This window comes from Mustelus asterias, chromosome 22 (assembly GCF_964213995.1).
Source record: "Mustelus asterias chromosome 22, sMusAst1.hap1.1, whole genome shotgun sequence".
NCBI classification, from domain to species: Eukaryota; Metazoa; Chordata; class Chondrichthyes; order Carcharhiniformes; family Triakidae; genus Mustelus; species Mustelus asterias.
This window is the reverse complement of record NC_135822.1, coordinates 63,503,381-63,526,775: the sequence shown is the minus strand read 5'-3', so window position 1 is coordinate 63,526,775 and position 23,395 is coordinate 63,503,381. Positions and strand designations below refer to the sequence as shown.

The 23,395-nt window shown below is 41.8% G+C and overlaps 1 protein-coding gene across 1 annotated transcript; it reads left to right on the top strand.

Moving 5' to 3' along the window:
• Positions 1–578: 578 nt before the first annotated feature.
• Positions 579–21,751, top strand: nudcd3 (NudC domain containing 3). The gene is made up of 6 exons (XM_078239476.1): positions 579–961; positions 5,171–5,490; positions 7,371–7,494; positions 10,559–10,702; positions 15,379–15,567; positions 21,251–21,751. The coding sequence occupies exons 1-6, from the start codon at positions 764–766 to the stop codon at positions 21,359–21,361; spliced, it is 1,086 nt and encodes a 361-aa protein (XP_078095602.1). The 5' UTR covers positions 579–763; the 3' UTR covers positions 21,362–21,751.
• The last annotated feature ends 1,644 nt before the right edge of the window (positions 21,752–23,395 follow it).

The window sequence follows — 23,395 nt, the reverse complement described above, 5'->3', positions numbered from 1 at the left end:
CTTGCTCTGCAGATATTAGTTGTTTTGAATTGCCAACAAATCAATGTCACCGAGAGTCATAGAGATTTACAGCATGGAAACAGGCCCTTCGGCCCAACTTGTCCATGCCGCCCATTTTTTTAAACCCCTAAGCTAATCCCAATTGCCCGCATTTGGTCCATAACTCTCTATACCCATCATACCCATGTAACTGTCTAAATGCTTTTTAAAAGACAAAATTGTACCCGCCTCTACTACTACCTGTGCTCCATTTTGAGGTCTTATTGGCACTGAAGATAGCTTCTGTTGCGAGTGAAGAGAATAAGTGGGCCAGTGTTCTTGATCTTGCAGACTTTCAAGATTTTAATTGTCAAGAGCCTTTAATTTTAAAATGTAGGCTACTGAATCATTCAGTTTGTGACACTGAAACAAATCGAACGGGTAAACCAAACGAGCTGTCACTTTCATTGAAATGTTTGCAATGAAAATGCAAATTTGAAATGTTGCAAGATTTCAATCAGCAGAAGCTGGGGTGCTTCTCTCCTGGCTGTTGTCTAGGAACCTTTATTCCGGGACCAAGTGACTGGGGGGACGTTTTGTCGCGGTGGACGGAATCTGGCGGAAGTGTCTCGGGGAAAGCCGCCGGGAAAAAAGGGAGAAAGTTAAAGAAAGGAAAAGGAGGCGAAGCTCGTTCCCGTGCGGCGGTCGGCTCCGGGTCCGAGGACTGACGGCGAGACAGAGGCCTGGGCGCCGAAGGGGTGGGTTCACTGTCCCCGCTTTGGAAATGGACGGGCCCCCTGAGAGGACCGAGATGTACGACCAGGCGCTGCTGGGCATCCTGCAGCATGTCGGCAAGATCGAGAACTTTCTGGAAGTTTTCTTCGGGTTTCTGTACAGGAAGACCGACTTCTTCCGCCTGATGGTGCTGAGGGAGGACAAGCTGGGCTTCCCGCCTGGGGTGGCCGAGAAGCTGGCCCTGAGGGTGAGTGCAGGGGGTCCGGGCAAACAGCCACAACACCGCTTTGTTCACCCATCTTCTCCAGTTCACTGTCCCTCTCCTCTTCACACCAATGTCTCATCTCCCCACATCCAATTCCATTCACTTATCACCACTGTGCTCACTGTGTTAACTCCTGGATTTGCAGACTCATCCCTCCCTGTTTACCATCCTCCACCTCCATAACCCTCTGATGTCCAGGTGCTTCTCCAACCTGGCTTCTTACACTTACCTGATTTTAATTGGTCCGCCGTCACCTTTTGAGATCTAAAGCACTGGAATTCCCACCTGAATATCGCTGGCTCTCCTTTTAATTTCCCTTGTACTCTCTGCTTAAAACCTGCCTTACCTATTCTCCTATCTTTGGCTCAAATTGGGTTGAAATCACCCTTGTGAAGGACCTTGAGATGTTTTACCGTGTTGGAGGTGTTAAAGAATCTAAGTTATTGTTGCTGTCTGGCCGCTAATCGGCTGGTGACAATTGTATTGACCCCGACATGTCACTCTGCCAAGGCCAGCAAGCTCAGCCCGGACTGGGACACCTGAGACTTTATGGGAATTTGTGCTTCAGACGTTTCTTAAACGATTACAGCATAAACACGTAGACAATCAAAATAATCAATTATATTTTAATGTACAGGCATCCCAGGTGAGGAGCACAGAAATGCACACAGCGTAGCATTGGAGTTGGCTATTGATTGTTCAAAATTTTAGTAGCTTCGCTGTCAAGGGCCCCTTGTAAAGACTGGCCAGAGAAAAAATAACTGCACAGGAGAAATGCTGATCTGAAAACTGCGCACAATGTAAATGGCCGATGGCCAGAACTAATCTTGAAAACAGTGTGGCCAAAGGTACAAGTCTCCAGAATAATTCTATGCAGCCGCCTTTTACGTTTGCAACAGTGAGTTCCTCACAGAGATATTCAGTCCGAGGGGCTAGGGTCTTGCATCTTTTTACTATTATTATATGATAATTTGATTTTTTTAAATGTCTGGGCTGTTTTAACTTGGAAGAGGTATATCCATTGGTGGGTTGATTTGATGGGTGGTGTCTGATGCACGCGGAGGCACATGAAGCATTCTGAAGATTGGAATGGGTGACGTACATGAAGCTGCAAACAATAAGCAGCCCTGGGAGGGAGGGGTTATTTATGGAGTCCCGCAGCACATTTACCATGATTGGGGAAATTGTTTCCACAAGGGATGGGGATGGCAATAGAGGGATGATATGGATGAGACGTGAGATGGTTAAAATGGATAAGAGTGGCAAAATTACCATTACAATTATTTGATGCAACCTATTATCCTAAAGCTATACTTTGTGAAGATTCATGAGATTTGAATCAAAATGTTTTCAAATAGCTGTCGGGTGAATTAAAAGGATATGTTAGAGTTGATTCCATTGACAAAGATGATAACTGCTTCAACTCTTCAGAATTTCGACACAGTCAAACTCTGACATGCCTCCACACAACCTGAGACTTAAGGAAGGAGCACCACAGAGGTCTAGGATGAGAAGAAGTTACAACGAGAGGAGGGATAAGGCCATGGAGGTATTTGAAAACCAGGATAAGATTTTTAAAATTGAGGTGGTGTTGCCAGATAGGAAGTCTATGAAATTGACATACTCGTGCAACGTGGGAAGTTTTCTTAGGCTAACAGATTTAGCCCACATCCAGAGGTGCTTGAACAGCCCAGGGTGGACTTCTGATTTTCCATGTTGCTTAATTTCGACCTGAAATACATGCTGCATCAGCAACACACTTTATTTTAGTAAAGAATGTTGAAGGGATTTGTTTAATTACAATTCATTCAGTTATAATGTTGCTCTGATTTTATTTTATCATTAACACATATATTGGTGTACAGTGAAAAGTATTGTTTCTTTCGCGCTATTTATACAAAGCATACAGTTCATAGAGAAGGAAAGGAGAGAGTGCAGAATGTAGCGTTACAGTCATAGTTAGGGTGTAGAAAAAGATCAACTTAATATAAATCATGTATTTTCAGCGGTACAAATGTGACTGCAAATGCTTTGTGGATCTCTGAGAGTTTGCAAGAATTTCCCATCTCTGAATCGAGAAGGTTGTGTTGACAGATTGCTATTTGCCCAGGATACACTGCCAAGCAAACACAATTTTAACTTTTTTATAGTTTGACCTGCTTCTCATCCCTGAAAGCTAGTGAAGTGAATTTAATCTGCCATAATCAATGGTCTTGGATTTCCTATCAAGATGAGTACGGTCACTTTTTACTTTCAAACTGCGCTAGCTTCTCTCTCAACAAATCTACCGTGTACTTATGTGTTTGAAGAAACCTGTGTGCGAGTGCAATGTTATTAGCAAGGTTGTGTTCTCCTTTGAAACTCCGTGTCGGAACATTTGTATCCTAATGTCAGATGTGCTTGATTTGAATTGCATTCAACATAATGGTTTTCAGCAGGGTAACTAACCAAGCTGCTGAAGTGTACAAAAACTGGTGATTGTTTAGGGGATTAAAGAGTTAAAGAACAATCATCAGAGATCAGTGTTTTGTAAAGGATATGAATGAAATCATAAAGTGCTACAGCAAGATGACAGGATCCAAGATAATGTGACATCACAAAATAATACAAAGTGCTTCGTTACATCCATTGGTCATGAACTATGTAAATGCAAGACTTTGTTTTAAAGGGATTCCTGTTGACAACGCAGTCCCAGCAAATTAATCGTACTAGTGAGTGCCTATTTCTAAACTCTGAAAGTCAACAAAAGTGCCCCCCTCTCCCTGTTCGACTGTTCTTCTGGTTGCCAGATCCATGCCAGGGGAGACCTCTCGTTGCGAACCAATTACATAATGGGGGAATTACCGGATATAGAGTCCTGATATTGAGATGCAAATTTATTGAAAGGGTAGGAGGCAGGGACGTTCGCAAAGGGATATCCCACAAGCATAAATTTTGTTTTGTGTCTCTTGTGATATTTTGCATGCCTGTCACCATTGATGCCTGTTGCAAATAGGATGCAAAATCATGGCCATCCACTTCCAGTCTGGCAATATATCAACTTTGAAACATTCTCTTCCTTGTTTTTAAATACCTGAAAGGCCACATCCCTCCCATCTTTGTAACTTCTTTCATCCCGATATCCCCCTGAGGTACTTGCATTGCTCTGAATCTGACCTTTTGCATGTCCCTGATTTTCATCGCTCCATCTGGTGCTTTCAGCTACCTAAGTTCCAAGATCTAGAATTGTCTTCGTAAACCTCTTTGCCTCTCGACCTCTCCGCTTTAAGACCCTCTTTAAAACATACCTTTAATCATCTTTTCCATTAGCTCTCATTTTTTTAAAAAAACAACTCGAAATACTGATCTCAATTCTGATGAAAGGTCAGCCACGTTCTCCCCATGTCTGCGTGGGTTTCCTCCGGGTGCTCCGGTTTCTTCCCACAGTCCAAAAGACGTGCTGGTTAGGTGAATTGGCCATGCTAAATTCTCCCTCTGCGTCCCCAAACAGGTGCCGAAGTGTGGCGACCAGGGGATTTTTATAGTAACTTCATTGCAATGTTAATGTAAGCCTGCTTGTGACACTAATAAATAAACTTTAAACCTGAAATGTTAACTCGATTTATCTCTCCACAGATATTGGCAGAACTACTGAGTATTTGCAGCATTTATTGTTGTCATTTCTCGCATCCACAGAATTTTGCCTTTCTAATGTCTCCATATCAAATTTTATTTGATTTGTACAACAGCTCCTGCGGATATTTTCCAAAGGTGATGTGCAAATTAAATTTCTTTTTCCTTGATGAACAGTCCAATCCTGTAAAATGGCACCTACAGAGATCTGGATTTTGTGACCCCCAACTCATTTTGTTTTGGATTTAAGGTTTTCATTGCTTCAGTCTTTGTTGTGGCTTCTGCAAGGGAAAGGGCAGCTTTCTTGCCAATGGCTTCAGCCAGTCCCGTTGCAACCAAGAATTCTTCAGCCGTTTGACCTTTTAATTGGGCATACATTGTTTCAAGAAAATAGAAACACGTGTAGGTCATTCAGCTCCACCAGTCTGCTTTGCCATGCAGTGAGATCGTGCCTGACCTGCACCTCCGTTCTAATCTCTCATCTGAGCACCTCATCATCTCGTGATATCGTTACCTAACATAAAGTGTCGTGATTACACCCTTGAAAGCCAATGTTTTCATTTTCATTTTGTTTTCAAGGCTTTCAAGAAGTTTGAACGTTATTCCATTCAAGATAATGAGAGACGGGTGAAAGAGCTGGAGAAGAAACTGAATGACAGGAAAATGGAAGAAGACAAGCTGTGTGTCCCACTTCCTGGTCAGGAGGTGGAGATTGAGTCAGCAGCAGAGGAGCAACCTGACGCAGAGGCAGCAGTGACGGTTGAACAGAACACACTGAGCACAGAGAAAGATGAGCAAGCGATTCAGGCAGATTTACAGCAGCCCACCACTACTGATAAACAGCTAGAGGGCACTGCTGCTGCACCAGTTGTGAAACAGGAGCAACTTGAGCTTTCCAAGTATGTGTATCCGTTTGTTCTTAATATAAAATAGGGAATGAGAATCAATATCCACCTGTGTGGTAGTTCTGAGGATGTGACTAATCACTGTATAGTCTTTTTCAGGAGACCCGAGGGTTGTTGTCTCTGCTTCTCTCTGTTTATAGTTGGGTTCCACCTCACTGCGCCAAGCAAATGTAGCAGGTTCTCTGCTGCATTGCAGATATTACTTGTCATAGGGTTTGACTCAGTGTTTGACTGCTCCCTTTACAGCGTTTATACTTGAGTGAATCTGTGTCCCTGACATGGCAGCTTGAGTGACTCTGAAAGGAATAGGACAGTAGCTTTTTAAAATTGGGTTAACTGGATCCATTTTGGAACTGATAATGAGGAGTAGCAGTATATTGATGGGAAGGATATTTCCTGGATTGGTACCAGTAATGAGAGACTAAAGAATTAATATTTTTCGTTTTCAAATTCAAAAGGTGAACAAGAGATGTAATAGAGGTGTTGAAAATGACTGAGTGGGCCCTGATACAGAGGGTTATATTCTTAGAAGTACAGGGTAAAGCCAGAATACCTGATGACTACTTTGTAGGGTATTTACTTAGGAAGAGGAATCTGATAAAATGTTGCAGATAGTAGAGACAATACAAAGTAAAAATTGAGAAGGATGAAGTATTGGAATGTCTGACTATGTCAGTGGATAAACAGCCTGTTCTGGGTGGCTTGCATCCCACGTCATTGGAAGAAGTGCAGGTGCAGATAATGGAAGGGTTTACCACAATCTTGCTATCGTCCCTCAACCCAGGGGACTGGATGGTGCAGAAGTGTCGGGCTCGAGCTATTATAATTCACATCTTTTTCAAATGATCTCTTGCTGCCTTGCCACTCATCCCCAGAGTCCTCATTTCCAACAAGGGTTCAGGAGAGGGAAGTGGGAGCATTTAAATGGAAATGGGAGGAGGTGGTGGGAATTAAGGAATTCTTATTTAAAGGTCAAACAAAAAGGTTTCAGTTATCTTCACAGATATAAAATGAAACCCCAACACAATAAAACTCTTCTGCATGGGTTAGATAATAGTGCCCTGAATGACTTAGAGTTTTGAATGTCTGAATATTAGTTGGAAAGTGAAAAAACAAACAATGCACTGTTGGAACAGAAAAAAACAATATAACATTAATGTTTTATTGTATCACATCTACTAACTGTACATGGTAACTGTTATAAATCATTAAATTCAGGGTAATGTTTTCTGAGTGGTTATGAAAATTCTAGCCAATAAGATACAAATAAATTAAGTTTTTTGAGAAAGATTGTGTTTATTCATGACAGACCTAGCCCCACTCCTGTAAAGAAGTGTACATTATATCACAGAGGTATTAAGTTTAAGGTATCCGTTGCTCTCCTCTTCCCCCACCCAAGCTGGGTACACCACTGGTGCACATGTTATATTGGAGCTCTTGATAGATGTTAAGGTCCCTTGACTGGGACAAGGGTGGGCTATATGACTTTTTTTTTAGCAACACTGCTAGAGTATTGCAGTAAGTTAGCAAACTGTTCTCACATCTCTTTGATTTGAATCCTGCCCAACTAATGCGTTGAAACTGTCCTTGGCTGGATGTCAGGATGATCCGTGAAAGGTGTTTGGGCAGTGCTGACACAGCATTTGATTGGTGTGTATCCACATCACAAAATTATTTCCAATTTGGCCCAATCTTGGGAATCAACCTTTCTTACTCGTGCAGTAGACCTCTTCATACACATGGTGCCATCTCTGTTTTATGAATGCTTGTTGACTTGAGAGTGAGAAAGTCACAGCTAGCAGTTTTATTACATTTTTGCAGTTTTAGGAATGACATGTTACCTGTGATTAATTGTTTGTTGGTTTGTTTTGCAGAAAATGTGAAGAAAACTCTGATAGCTACAATGGGGCTGTGAGGGACAACTACACTTGGTCCCAGGATTACACTGACCTGGAAGTTAAGGTGCCAGTGTCCAAGGCGATTGTGAAAGGAAGACAGGTAATAGCCAATCTCACGCATTTTGAACCAGATTCCACCTGGTTCAAATAAGTTAACCTGTAAGAGGTCTTAAAATCTTAGAAACCCTACAGCACAGAGAGGCCATTCAGCCCATCGAGTCTGCACCGACCACAATCCCACCCAGGCCCTACCCCCATATCCCTACATATTTACCTACTAATCCCTCTAACCTACGCATCCCAGGACACGAAGGGCAATTTTAGCATGGCCAATCAACCTAACCCGCACATCTTTGGACTGTGGGAGGAAACCGGAGCACCCGGAGGAAACCCACGCAGACACGAGGGGAATGTGCAAACTCCACACAGACAGTGACCCAAGCCGGGAATCGAACCCAGATCCCTGGAGCTGTGAAGCAGCAGTGCTAACCACTGTGCTACCGTGTGTGACCAGTTCAGAATTCATTGCCAAACTTTGTGATGACTGAATAGGCCAAGACTTTGTCCAGAACACCACAAAGCCATCCTGCTGAAGGTCCCAGATTTGATTCCTGGTCTACACTGAACTTGGCTGTGACAGCACTTCGGGTGCATAAAAATACTTTTTGCTGCTGAACAATGTCCAGTAATATCTGTTGGGAAGCATGTGTACACACATGTTGGTTGTAAACAGGTTCCAATTCTGGTGGAATAAATCGCTTGATCAGCCTTTGGGCGGACATGAGAATAGTCTCCTGGTTGGGGTGCAGATAATCTACCAGTGCCTGAGAAACTAAACTCAGGAGAGATTGATGCCTTCAGATGAAGTAGGTGGAAAATTGTGCTGGTGAAGTCAGACTGGAACAGGTCAGGTGCTGAAATCTAAAACCTGGTAAGGTCATAATGATCTAAAACTGTTTCCAAATGACCTGAAAAAAAAATAGATTGGGTTGAGGTAAATTGAAGAAAAAGGTCACAAGGTGTTGCTGCTTGCATATCCAGAACTTGAGTACAGGGAGTGTAGATGCACTGTTCCACTTCAGTAATTGTAGTTACCTGTGGGTGTTTTGTCAGCGATAGTGTACATTTTCATCTGATGAGTGGCTGAAACCCTGGTCCAGGCAGCATCTGCTGAAAACGTGATGGTTTTTGACAAACCAGTTCATTGGGATTAGATTGTATTTCTTTCTGATGGACCCTTTGTAGTTTCATGGTTCAGCGTTGAGAGTTATTTGAATTAAATGGAGTTAAACGGCTAGCTAACAGCCTGTAATTTGTTGTGGTGCAAGAAGCTGAATGCTTTACAAGTATTTAAACTGTGATCTAGATTAATCCTTCCAGAAAGAGCCTTATGCTTTAGAATTTTTTTGGTTTGAGGAGATGATCCTCATTTGTGAATTTAATATAAGATGTGTTCCAGCAACCATGACAAATACAGATGATTTAAATTTTTGGTCTTGCTCATTCATTAAGTAATGGTCTTTAGAAAGTTGGGTATGTCAAAATTTCATGCAATACCAGCTCAGGCCATACAGCTAAGTTGGTGGAAAGTAGCATTTGTGCCACATCAGTGCCAGACAACAATCATTCCCAGTAAGAGAGAATCTAACCATCTCACTGTGACATTCAATGACAGTGTAGTTGATTCTTAATTGCTCCCTGAAATGGCCAAGCAATTGGGGATGCAACAAATTCTGTCCTTATCATGTATCCCATCAAAGGATTTTAAAAGAATTACCACTGAATGGTGATGCTGATAATTACCATTGACCAAAGACTTAATATGAATGTTACTTAGCACTTACCAGCCCATGTCCGAATGTTGCTGACTAACCATTTCAGTGTCTGAGAAGTTGTGAATGGCACTGAACACTGCAATGATCAGCCGTTCTGACCTTGTGTTGGAGGGAAGGCTTTTGGTGAAGCTGACAGGGCCAATAGCACTTGTGCTGAGCAACTAATGCAGTAAATTCCAGGACAAAGGATAAAGCAGCCCATGTCATTGGCATCCCATCTCCCACCAAAGCACAGTGGCAGCAGTGTGTACTATGTACCAAATGCACTGCAGCAACATTTCAAGACCCCTTCAACAGTGCTTTCTAAACCTGGGATCTGAACCACCTGGGAAGGAGGACAGAGTAAGGTGATGCATGGGAGTAGCACCTATAAGTTCTCTTCCAAGACAGATACCATCCTGATTTAGAACTGTGTCATGGCTCCTTCACTGTTGTTGGTTAACAAGTTGGAAGTTATTTTCTAAAAGCACTGAAGGTGTACGTGTACCAAATGTGCTGCAACCATTCAAGAAGGCACCAGAATTACAAAAGAGATGTGCCAGAAATGCTGATGTTGCCAGTGATGCTCGATGCTCAAAGATGGCTGAAGATGCATTGTTGAAGGTACTGCCTTTACGGTGGGACTCAGTTTTGATAGTTCAGATGGACATTTACAATCCCTTGGCAAGTTTTGGGGAAAAAAGAGGGAGTTCTCTCTCTTTTGTTTTCAAAATGGTGTTTTTTCACTCCCAAATCTTGTGCTACACACCAGTCCCAATACAGGATGGGCAAAAGGCTCGTTCTGGGCCATGCAGTGCAGGACCAAAGGAGCTATTTGCCGCAGTGTGTCTGTGTTGGCTCTTTCAAAGAGCAATTCGGTTTGGTCCATTCTTTGTCCATTTTTCTGCAATTTTTTCCTCCTTCAAGTATTTATTCAGTTCCCTTTTGAAGACTATTTTCTTTAACCTATTTCTAGCTACCAATCAGGTAGTGCATTCCAAATCCTAACTGCTCATTGCTTAACATTCTTTTGTCACTAGCTGCCAGGGACTGATTTTAATTTTTATAAAATTAGACTTTCTTCCAATGCGCTTGAAGGAACAGCACTTTACTTTTTTTCACTGCCTGACTTTCATGCTCTCTGATCCAGAGAAGAATGCGAGTCATAGATTGGAAACCTGGCATAGGCTGGGAATTATCAGAACTCTGATAACTTCAGATAAATATGAAATTGCATTACTGTATTTCAGGACCATCTAAACTTTTTGATTAAGGTAAAATGCAATTGAGAAATGGAACTTGTGTATAAAAATGAAATCATTTGATTTTATTCCTTGTGTTTGCACACAGGTTTCTGTAGATATACAGAGCAACTATCTACGTGTGGTTGTGTTTGAAGGTGGGAGTGAGCAAGTCATTGTAGATGGAAAACTGACGCATAAAATCAACACTGAAAACTCCATGTGGAGCTTAGAACCAGGGTGCTGCATCTTGGTAAGACTGCTAACGTATGTGGAATGTACAACACAGACACAGGCAATTTGGTCCAAGAGGTCCATGGTACACACAAACTCATGGCATGTCAACAGGGCATTAGAACAAGGAGAGGTTGCACTGCAGTTGGTCTGGGTATGAATTCCATGTATGTGTATTTTCCATGAGGTTATATGTTAATGATTAGAAGTGTTGACACAGGCTAACTATGTTCCAGTTGCTAACAAGGATGGGCTGATGAATTTCTGTTTCTCAAACTGGAAATCAAGCCAATGACTTCCTCTCTTTGTGGATCACCCGTATTGGCTGTTTCTGTATACCTAGTGGAGCAGCAAGACAAGTTTATATTAATGTGTCATCAATTTCTTCTGCCTACAATGCCTTTTGGCATTTTGGAAGTATACAAATAGGCCTTTGTTTGTGTCAGTGATCGTGGTGAGGTGCTGGACAGATGAGCTGAATTGAATCTCTCTTTGGCTGTTGTTTGAAGTTTGCTGTGAAGTGGACGAGAGGGTATAACTCTGAGAATAATTCTGATTTTCTCGTTCAGCACACTGTGGAATTCCTTGTTGGTCTCCATTTTTAAAAAATTATTTGATCTTGGGTGATTTGCATCACTGACATGCATTTGTTGCCCATCCCTAATTGCCCTTCAGAAAGTGATGGTGAGCTCCTCCCTGAACCGCTGCACTCCCTGTTGTGTAGGTACATCTATAATGCTGTTAGGAAATTTGTCCCAGGATTTTGATCCAATATTGCTGAAGGCATAGCAATCTAGTTCAAGACTGGTGAGAGATGTGGAGGGGAATTTGCAGAAGGTGGCAATCCCATGCGTTTGCTGCCTTTATCCTTCCGGGCGGTTGAGGTAATGGGTATGAAAGATGCTGTCAAAGGAACTTTGCTGCCGTGCATCTTGGAGACGGTACACACAGCCGTCACTGTGAAGTAGAAATGGTCTAGAGCTTCGGGTTTTTAGGTGTCCAGATCATCACCAACCTGTCCTGGTTCCCCCATGCTGACACTATCGTTAAGAAAGCCCACCAACACCTCTACTTTCTCAGAAGACTAAGGAAATTTGACATGTTTGCTACCGACTCTCACCAATTTTTACAGATGCACCATAGAAAGCATTCTTTCTGGTTGTATCGCAGCTTGGTATGGCTCCTGCTCTGCCCAAGACTGCAAGAAACTGCAAAGGGTCGTGAACGAAGCGAAGCCCAGCCCATCACTCAAACCAGCCTCCCGTCTCCTGACTCCATCGACATTCCCCGCCAGCATAATTAAGGACGCCACGCACCCCCGACATTCTCTCATCCACCACCTTCTGTCGGGGAAAAAGATACAAAAGTCTGAGGTCACGTACCAACCGACTCGAGAACAGCTTTTTCCCTGCTGCCGTCTGATTTTTGAATGGACCTACCTCGCATTAAGTTGATCTTTCTCTACACCCTACCCATGGCTGTAACACTACATTCTGCGCACTCCTTTCTTTCTCTATGAATGGTTTTGTCTGTATAGCGTGGAAGAAACAATACTTTTCATCAAATCAAGGTGTGGAGGGTCCAGGATGAGCATTGGTATCAGTAACTTTTTGAAGCTTGCGTTTCTTAACACCGAGGAGGAAAAGGAAAAGCTTCTTGTTGATGTGTCAGATGAGATGAAGAATAAAATCGAACTTAGGACAAGGATAGCTTTGAGAGAGGCTGATGATTGAGTGTCAACTTATGAGGCTGTAATTGGCTGGGTTGGATTTGTCCTGTTTTTCTGGACAGGAACATGGGTAGTTTTCCACATTGTCGGGTAGATATCTGCACAGTAGCTCTACTGGAACAGTTTGACTAGGAATGTGGCTATTTGAACACAAGTCTTCAGTACTGCTGCTGGGATGTTGTCAGAACCCGTGGACTTGAGTACCTTCTGCTGTTTCCTGTTCTCGAGTGGGCTGAATCAAACTGGCTGAAGTCTGGTATCTCTGCTGGAGATCTCGGGAGGAGGCTGACCTGGGATTATCCTCACAGCATTTCTGGCGCAAGATGCATTTGATTGCAAATGTTTTGGCCTTTTCTTTTCTTCTGCATTCAATGGGATGTTCTGCGTAAAGGTCAGTTTTTCATGAAATATTTATTCTTGATGAATTGAAATTTGATAGTCCGTTCCAAAAGCAACTTAACGTGGAAAATACATCAGCTCATGAAAGCCCCAAACATAACAGTTTTCCTCTCACTTGTCTGCTTGTTGCAAACATCAGTTGCCTGAAGAAAGCTTCATGTTAGTTCCTTGAAATCAGTTACAGAAAATTGCCTTTAATTGTCATGCTCTGTTTTTTCCTCCCTCAATTTTTCTTCTCTGTTGAGACCTTGAATTCTGACGGCAGAATTGTTGAATAACAGAGTCATGAAGAAAGGCTGAACTAAATGCACAGTTAATACTGCACCATCCCAGTTTAATTATTTTCAAAATTACAATTATTTAAGCTTTTGTTTTTGTAACCCTTTCAAAATGAGAAGAAAAAATCCCCACCCTAAGTCACCTTGTTGCAGAATATTGTCCTTTAGTCAGGGATGGTGAAGTCGCAGGAATGAGGTTTGTCTGCACAGGAAATGCTCTGAGCTGACTCGTAAATTACCAATGCCTCTACTCCAGCCAGCAAGTAGGTCTACAGCAAACTACTGGTCAAGATCTGTGCAGGAGAGATTTTGAGTGTCAATCATTAATAACTCGGGTTCAATACATGACGTGTACATTCAAAGATGGGTTTGCATTTTCACAACTCAGGATAATTTTCCAATTATGGACCAGCACTGAGGCTTCCAAGCATAGGGATATGGCAGGAGATTAAATGTAAAATTATTTTGCCTTACTTGGTGGTCGAGTGCCAATGCATCAAAAGAGGCACATGGATCAAAACTTAATCTCGTGTTAAATGTTATATTGATGCACAGAGTGGTCTCCAAGTAGCCTTTGGAGTTTAGAACAGTTCGATTCAAACCTAACTTAATGATGTGAAGCTGAAGTCTTCCATGAATTGCTCTAGTCTTTCCACTTTATTTTCCAATCCCATGCACTAACTTACTCCAAGAAGACTGGATAACTTAACTTGCACCCACCTCTCTGGTTGGTTGATGAATTTTATTCTTTTGTGCATGTGTGATTTATTCTGAGTTTCTGTAGAAAATAAGTTGCTCATTTTCTGCTTTGATTTGTTTTTACTCTCATTATCCTTATTGTAATGACTCAGGAAGCCTGACTGGAAAAGAAAATATTTTATTCCAGAATTCAAAGTAAAACCACCTGCCTGGCACTACCATTTAGCAGGCTCAGTCCTGAGCCTGGCAGGTCACACACTGCCTGTTACCAGGGGAACTCATACTCAACAAGTCCCATTGGAAGATCAGTCAATGATTCCCCACGGACCTTGTGCAGGTTATCACACTTAAGATAAATTGCATTAAATTTGGTCACAAAAATAAGTTTTAAGATGCAAGGTCCAATTAAACAATTATGTTCACAATTTTTCACAAGTCTTGGGCTGGCAGCAAGTATTTTCAGAAAGACTGGGCAGAGAAGTTGAGTGAAGAGAATTATTTCTGGGACTGTTTCAGGCTGAGACTGACTGGCCTTTACCATTGAAACCATGCAGAAGGAGGCCATTCAGCCCATCATGTCCACACCATTCCACAACAATCCCACCGAGACTCTTTCTATGTAACCACATATTTACCCCGCTAACCCCTCTAACCTATGCATCCTAGGACACTAAGGGGCAACTTAGCATAGCCAATGCACCTACCCTGCACATCTTTGGTCTGTGAGAGGAAATCCACGCAGACATGGGGAGACTGCGAACAGTCACCCGAGCCGGAATTAAACCCAGCTCCCTGGCGCTGTGAGGCAGCAGTGCTAACTGTGACACCGTGCCCGTCCATTTTTTAAAAAATCTCCATAATGTGAACCGTTGGAATCACTTGACTCTTAAATGTTGGCCTTCTTCATGATAGACCTTGTGAATGACATTTGTTTATTCCATGGAATTTCATCACATTCCCTTGCAGACAAAAAGAACTTGCTGAGTAACAGGAGACCACTACCTGAACAATTTGCTGTGTTCATTTTCTTATTACTTTAAGACTGCAGGAAAAAGAAAATATTGACCCGAGAGAATCCTTGTCAATGTCCAACCTGACAATTACATTTTCTGCTGAGAGCTTCTTAAGTTTGTCAATCCCACCATTCTTGCAAATGTGGATTAGGAAAGGGGGCCTGAAGCCAACAATGCCTATTTTGTGGATTTCTCAGCTATGCAAACTCTTTATCTACACATTCCAAGCTGTTGTCATTTCTCCCTATTTGGAGAATGTGTACACACTTAAAATAAATGATTGAAGTATGCTTTGAACTGTACCTTGCTCCTTGTTTTAACAAAGCCTCTGTTTTCATATTAATGTTGAATTCTAAGAGATACTATGAATTTTTTTTAATTTAATGAACAATTAAATACACTCCAAGTATAAGATGCTGTCCAATGTAAAATTTATTTGAAAGCTGTTCTACTTGTTTGACTCTTCCCATGCAAGTGCATCATTCCATCCATATTAGAGGTGTGCCCCTGGGTACCTTTAACTGTTCAGTTTTATGAAGGAAATGTAATATTTTTTAAATATTTGTTTTGTTAACAGATTAACTTGAATAAAAATGGGGAATACTGGTGGAATGCAATTCTAGAAGGTGAAGAGACTATAGACATAGACAAGATAAACAAAGAGCGGTCGATGGCAACAGTGGATGAGGAGGAGCATGCAGTGCTGGACAGATTAACCTTTGATTATCACCAGAAAATGCAGGGCAAACCACAGAGTCATGAAACGGTAAGAAAACCATCAGGAATGGGGAGACAGTTGGTAATACTTGAGCACCTATCTATTTCTATATTACTAATCAATTTTTGTCATGTTTCCTGTCCATAACCCTTCTACTTTGTTTGTCAAAGTCTGTAATGAAAAAATCCATAGTAACATAGCAACATTTCTGTTATGGTTTGCTGCAGAACCAGTGGAATTGCTCCGGTTTTGCAGAGAAAGTCTTTGTCTCCTTTTTCCCTCCGTAATTGCAACTTTTCATGTCCAAAATAAGTATTTAAGTAACTTGATTATGAATTTCCTTGTGTATTTTAAAGCCTTTGTGATATTTTTCCTTTTGAAGGTGGCACGTGGGCTTTTTATTTTTGCTTTGAACTGTGACATTTCGATCTGAGGACAGGTCTGCCAACTTCTATGTGCATTCGTAACACTTGAGCAAGTGAAATGATGGAATGATTTTCTATGTGCAAAATCTATGTGCTTTAGCAAATTTTAAAAAAAGTTTGAAATAATCGCTGAACATTCTAGCATTCCAATTTGCCAAATGTGGAGCTTTCTTTCTTCGACCAAAGTTGGTGTTCCTGCTGGGTGTGGTTCCCCAGCAAGGACAAAGTGGAAAATGCATTCTGTGCTGGACGTTTGAACAGCCCTCGTGTCTGGGACTCGGATTTTCTTTCACAAGGGTGATGTCCTTCAAGTTACCAACAAGAAAGGTCACTGACTAGTTCTATCTCATGATGGAACATCTGCTGGCTTCTTTGCCAGCCCCTTCCTAATTTGGGATGAGCGGAGGGCTCACTGAAATGGACTTCTCACTCATGGATTCCGCTGCCCAAGAACACCGCTATCCCAACACAGATGTCCGGTGACCTTTGTGCATCTGTTGCCAGTGTGCAGATTCTTGACTAGGGACTTCCAGTTTAATAACCTGAACCATCTCTAATCCTCCATTGCTGCAGGACTGGACAATGAACATTTTGACGCAGAGAGCAGTTGTCGTCACCATAGTGCAGGGGCCTAGATTGTGACTCTGAAACACACAGGAGCACTAGAGAAATTCCAGCAGCAGTATTTCCGCCTCATATTCTAGATTCCATGGGAAGGTGATTGAACAAATGCTAGTGTGTTTGTTGAAGTCAGGTTCATAGAATGTATCTGCATGATTGAAAATCATCTCCCATCAGGTCTTGTTCTCTCAATTGTCAAATGGCCAATGTTCCAAAGGAGGACAAAAACAAGCTCTCAAGTTCTCTATGTGCGATAGTATTGACATTATTTATTGAGAGGAGCTTGCTCCGAATTGCTCAGAATGATGACAATGTGTCCATTAAGCTGTGTTGCACATAAGAGTTCCAGTCTCTTGATGAAGCAGACAGATGGCAGGGAAGGGAAGGAAGCAATCCTGCACTCTGGGTCCCACTATCTCATGGGATGTCCTGCTGTATGTGCCCAAAAAAGTCACCTGAAGATCTTTGCAAGTACTCGTGACACTAAGGAAATGTTATGCTTGAATCAAGGGACAGCTAAACAATTGGTAATTATGGTGTCTTTTATCCACGTGATGAAATAGTGAAACCATGCGGCACGGTGGTTAGCACTGCTGCCTCACAGCGCCAAGGACCTGGGTTCAATTCCAGCATTAGGTGTCTGTGTGGAGTCTGCATGTTCTCCCCATGTCTGCGTGGGTTTCCTCCGGGTGCTCCGGTTTCCTCCCCCAGTCCAAAGATGTGCAGGTTCTGTGGATTGGCCGTGCTAAATTACCCCTTAGTCTCCCAAGATTAGATGGGTTAGCCATGGGAAATATGTGGGGCACAGGGCCTGGGTAAGGTGCTCTGTCGTGAGTCATTGTAGACTCGATGGGCTCAACTGCACTGTAGGGATTCTATTCTGTTCACTCCACCAAAACTTTGTGGGCTCCCACAAAGACTGAGAAATAGAAGGGGTGAATTTTCCTCCCACTATCTCATTATTAGGAGGCATGTCGTTTGATCATGACTTATTTTCTTGGACAGTCAGCTTGCCAGATACAAAATCTATTAAAGCAGAGAACTAGTTTATAAGAATATTCAGTGAAAACTGGGCTGAGAGTGATTTGTGTCTTTATCACACTTGATATTCTGAAGGTGATCTGCCTTCAAACTGAGCTATTCAAAGCTTTCGGTTATTGTCCTAATCGGTGTCAGTTTGTTTCTCATCACTCTCTCCTGTGAAATTTCTCTGGATTGTTTACTCCCAGTACATGTGCGCATTATGACTAATTCTCGTGTCAGCCTGCTTCATTTGGCTATCTTTTATTTATCTCTCAGTCAAAATGTTGTGGGTTTAAACCTCCCTGAAAAGTTCTGAACCAAACTTTAGGCTGACGTTAAATAAAAGGAAATTATTGCAGATGCTGGAAATTTTAAATAGAAACAAAATAGTTTGACAGCTTCTGTGGAGACTTAGACTCTGATTTTACCGGCACGGCCGCCTGAGGCTGGTAAGATCGCGCCCGAGACCAACGGGGAATGACGTTCTGCGAGCCTTGCCCAACCCAATTTCGGGGCGGCCGTGCCAGTAACATCAGGGCCTTTAATGTTTCAGATCAAGGACCAGACTTGCTGGAGTTGGCATTCCTTAACCCCTGAAAGGAAGAGCAAGCTGTGGGATGAAATGAAACAACAGAGCAGGGCAGCTTTGAGATGAGATTGAGTTGGTGCCTCTGGAGAGAGAGAGATCGAGAATGTACATATGGCAGTGTGTGTGGATCCCGATGCAGCCAGAACAACAATTCATGGAATGTTGAATATCTTTGAGACACCTGCAATCATGGGTAGAATCGAAACACGAAGGATGGAATTTCAGTTCGAATCCACTTGGAATAAATTGGTGCTGGAGACAGTTGCTGAGAAAGTGAGTTTTGGTGGCCACCGTGGCTGGGCTTCTCCTGATCTCGTTTGCGCCAGCACTGTTGCCAGCGAGAATGGAGAATTTAGTGCTCGGCCAAAACTCCATTCACTGCTGTGGGAGTTGTGAATCCCAGCCGCGGGCGAGGTTGGAGAATTCTAGCCCGTGTCAAACACAATGAGGGAAATGGAAAGCAATGAAGGGATAAGAAACAAATGGGAATCCAGCCAGAAAGGAGAGCAGAACCTCTTCCACATACTCGTTTCTGAGAGAGAAGTAAAGAGAAGCAAAATACTGTAGATGCTGGAAATCTGAAATCAAAACAAAATGCTGAAAATACTCAGCGGATCTGGCAGCATCTGCAGAGAGAGAAAGGTCCTTTACCTGCAACGTGAATTATTGTTTCAAGCAAATAACATTGTCAGATGTTGTCAGACCTGCCGAGTATTTCCAGTGTTTTCTGTTTTTATTTTTGGCTGATATTGCAGTGATGAGGGAATGCTGCAAGGTCAGTAACATTGTGCAAGGCCCACTTTCTTCTTTTCATGCATCAGATATATGTTACATCTTGTATGACACTATTTAAAGATGAGTGAAGTATTCTCAGTGTCTTGACCAGCACCACTGATGTGTCAGAGCAACTCCCAAATCTGGCTGTGAAGAAGACACAGACTATAATGCTTTTGCTGGAGGCTGTTTATTGCAGAGCTTAATTCTCAACTCTAATATGTCCATACCTGACAGCATTGGCTGACTCCTTTATATAAACATTTTAATATAATTACCTAATCAATGCCCAACACCCGTTAGCCTATTACCTTTAAACAATTCTGCATTTAACATCCATCAACAGAATCTATCAGACACAAACATAATGAACTCAGATAAACCTGTTGTTTGTGGTCATTTTATCTGGATCAAAGCCATTACTGTGAGTGACTACCTTACAGAAGTTAATGTCTTCAAAAATAATTTGATGTGAAGTACGGGAAAAGTTTTGAGAGCTGATGAGGCTTTCCTTTGTCTACCAATGATTCAGATTTTTGCTTCTATTTAAGAGTTTTGATTAAAAGCCTGGTTTCTGCTGGGTGTACCATTACCCAAAGCTGTGGGATGACACTGGTGGCAAACATGGATACTACTCAAGGTCATTTGGGCAAAATGGTCTGTCCCTGTACCATGGATTTGCATCTTTCAGCCACTTTACATATTCTGTTTGTTTTTTCAATTTCTCCCAATTATGTGACTGGTATTGTTAATGAACAAAGGTTTTGCTGCACAATAAGTAGCCAGAATCCTTCCGAGAACAAGAGTGTTACTCCCACACGCAAATTATGGTATTGGCAAAACACTTGAACGTAGATAAATGTTCTGCAGGAGACATGTTTTAATTGCATCTAAATATAGAATTGTGCTGATGGCCGAATGAAATGGCAGCCAAGGCATTTGGATCATTAGAGACTATTTTAAGGAACGCTGATGTGACTTTTTTTAAAAACTGTCGGCAAGACAAAACAAGTTTTGTTTCTTTCCTTCTGTATCTACAAAGTGGGTCAAAGATTTTTCTTTCATATTACTTGCCTTTTCCCTCCAATCATCGAATCCCGACAGTGCAGAAGGAGACCATTCAGTCCATCGAGCCGGCACTGACCCTCTGACGAGTATTTTACCCAAACCCTATCCTTGTAACCCATGTATTTACCCCACTAATCCCCCTAATCTATACATCTTGGGACACTAAGTGGCAATTTAGCATGGCCAATTCACCTAACCCGCGCATCTTTGGACTGTGGGAGGAAACCGGAGCATCTGGAGGAAACCCATGCAGACATGGGGAGAATGTGCAAACTCCGCACAGTCACCTGAGGATGGAATCAAACCATTAGTCCGGCACACCTTTACCAAAGCTGCTCTTGAGTTCAAAAGTAACTTTTACACACAACAGATGGTGACAAAAGGTAGGTATAAATGGTGGGTAAAGATCTGAAAAGGAATGGGCAAAACACTAATTCCCCAGGGAGTGAAGGGCCTTTGATTGCTTAAGCAGATTCTCTGCATGATTGTAAGTGGCAAAGCCTGTGTGTTACTACATTGTTTATGGTATGTTAAGCCGAGTGTTTGAGGGGTGGAGAGTGCAGTTCTATGCGGGGCTTGAATGTTTTGCATTCCAAGGTCAGACCCTGTCCAGAATAAATGAAGTTACAACTTCTTGCTACAATAATATAATTTTATTCAAACTTCAAAACTTCTTACTGTGCGCTTCATTTTTACCGCCCTACCTGAATTTGAGGCCTCTCGGAATGAGATTACCAATTTTTAGCAACAGATGATGCTGTCCGTCTGGATGGTTTCACATTGTGAACTTTCAACCACAAGGAGCTGGTTTGATACTGACTCATAATCTGGACCCTGATAGAAAGAGAAGCCTTTGCTTAATTTGTCCTGAAGCTGTTGTTGGACTCTGCTGGTGAAAAGATCATTTTCCAACTGACTTCTATTTCTCCCAACTCTTGTGATCTCTGGCTTTTCATTTGGCTGCTTAAATGTAAATGTATGGACAGTGGTTTCATCTGGCAGTTTTTAAGTTGCATCTGTGAGTTTGTAACTATGATGTGGAGATGCCGGCGTTGGACTGGGGTAAGCACAGTAAGAAGCCTCACAACACCAGGTTGGACTTTAACCTGGTGTTGTCAGTTTGTAACTAGGCAGGAACTCGTGCATGTGGTATATGTTGTTACAAACTGAGACAAATGACATACTTTCTCTTCGTTTTTCAAACTATTTGTTATTTGTTGACGGTTTCTAGAAAGTGCACGAGATGTTGAAGAAGGGCTGGGACGCTGAAGGTTCACCGTTTAAAGGGCAGACGTTTGACCCATCTCTGTTTAACATTTCTCCTGGAGCAGTGCAGTTCTGATTTCTCCGGCCGCAGAAGGCACACACCTGAGCCCGAACGCCACCGAAGATGAGCGTAAATCATGGATTGTACTCTGCTCGAGTAATGAGAGACTTTCTCTGAGCTTCAGAACGAAGTCATTGCAAAGCATTGGTTGCCAAGTCTCTGTATTTATTTTGATTCATTTTTATTTCTGTTAATCGTTGCATATTTTGAATTTTTCTGAGACTTGATTTGTTATCTCCAGTTATTTTCAGCAATTTCTCCATGTTTGTGATTTAGAGTGCTTTCTGGTGAGCATTGAAAATAGTGTTTGATACTGTCCTTATCCCTTTGCCTGAAAGAATTGATATTTATATGCGACTCATGGTTTTGAACTTAAACAATAAAAACATTTATGGGTGAACACTACAGCTATCTAGTCTATCTTAATGTTATCTGAGAGAGTTGGAAGTATTTTCTTTGGAAGGGCTTATGACAGAAATTGAGCATTTTTGTATAGTTTTGGCTTAGTGGCGGTCTATTTAATTTATTTGCGTTACATGAGTTTAAACGCATCTGCAGTAATGGCCATTACTCAGTCTAACTGGAAAGTAAGTGTTACAAAGATTTGACCTGTTGTCTCTGAGGCAGTTTGTTATTGGGTTCATGTCACACTATTTGTTATTGGGTTCATGTCGCACTATTTGTAACCCCCACAGTTGCGTGGACCTGCAGAATTTCACTGGCTGTCTTGTCTGGAGACAATACACATCTTTTTAGCCTGTCTTGATGCTCTCTCCACTCACATTGTTTTGTTTCTTAAAAACTTGATTAGTTGTAAGTATTCGCATTCCAACCATTATTCATGTAAATTGAGTCTGTGTCTTTATAAGCTCTGTTTGTGAACAGAATTCCCACTCACCTGAAGAAGGGGCTTAGAGCTCCGAAAGCTTGTGTGGCTTTTGCTACCAAATAAACCTGTTGGACTTTAACCTGGTGTTGTTAAACTTCTTGCAGTTTGTTTGAGACAGGAAGCAGCCACATAGAAGCATGCTGTGATTTTGTTTGTGTATGATTAGCAGCTGATTTTTTAAAATTAACCTGAAAATGTTAAAAACCAACATACCTAAACAACTAGTGAATTATTTTAGAACCATTCTTAAGAATATGTCAGTTTGGAATGGATCACGCATTGTATCAGGTTTAGTTCAAGTTTGGTCAAATTATTGTATTGAATGATGGAGCAGGCTTAAGTTGTCTGCTCCTATTTCTGTTCTACAGTTGGAAAGTATAAAATAGTATAATGATTTACAAGAAAATAATTCATTATAGGTATTGCTTTCACCTTTTTAAGGGGTTGTTCCCAATATCTATCTGTCTCTCTCATATATGCGCGTTGCAGTTATACACTTCACTATTCCTTCAATTCTCTTGAGTTAAAGTGCAAAGGAGGTCTGGACTTGCAATGCTTTGGTGTTTTTCAAAAACAGAAGTAAGCTCGATTGGAGGCATAGGATCCATCCAAAAATAATGTAATTTCCAGAAAGTTTTCCAACTTCTTATCTGAAACCTGTAATCAGAATGTTCATTTTGTTTCAGGATCAGTGAAAACACCCTGGACTCTGTGATAAGGTAAGACTTACTTCAGAGTTTAACTAGAATTAAGAGGAGCCAAATTAACCGAACTTTAAGAGGGGTAGAAAGGAAACAAAACACTAAATAACACTAAAGAGGTGGTACATGTCAACATGATAAAGGAGGGTGATATGTTGTGCAGTAAACCAAGTGCCAGACGTTTTTGAAAAGCTCCTTGATAAGATCATACTTATCGCATACCTCATGATAGTGGTTTTTCTTCTTCAGATTGAAACTGAGGCACTGCCAGAAATGTACACAAGAAATAATCAAGACCTATTGAATTGGCTGGACAGACCATTGCCCAGTAGCAACTATATCTTGATGGCGCACTCGTGTGTGGTGAAGCTATGTATGAGATAGACCCCTGTTTTCGATCCACACCAAACGCTTTGTCATGAGGCCCCGTTGTAGAGCTCCTACTTTTAAATTGACTCT

Bases quoted from the DNA above. Each gene is read 5' to 3' on its own strand.
- nudcd3 (XM_078239476.1), top strand. From the start codon at position 764: ATGGACGGGCCCCCTGAGAGGACCGAGATGTACGACCAGGCGCTGCTG. The intron at 10,703-15,378 runs GTAAGACTGCTA...TTTTGTTAACAG, and splicing joins AACCAGGGTGCTGCATCTTG to ATTAACTTGAATAAAAATGG. The intron at 15,568-21,250 runs GTAAGAAAACCA...GACGGTTTCTAG, and splicing joins AACCACAGAGTCATGAAACG to AAAGTGCACGAGATGTTGAA.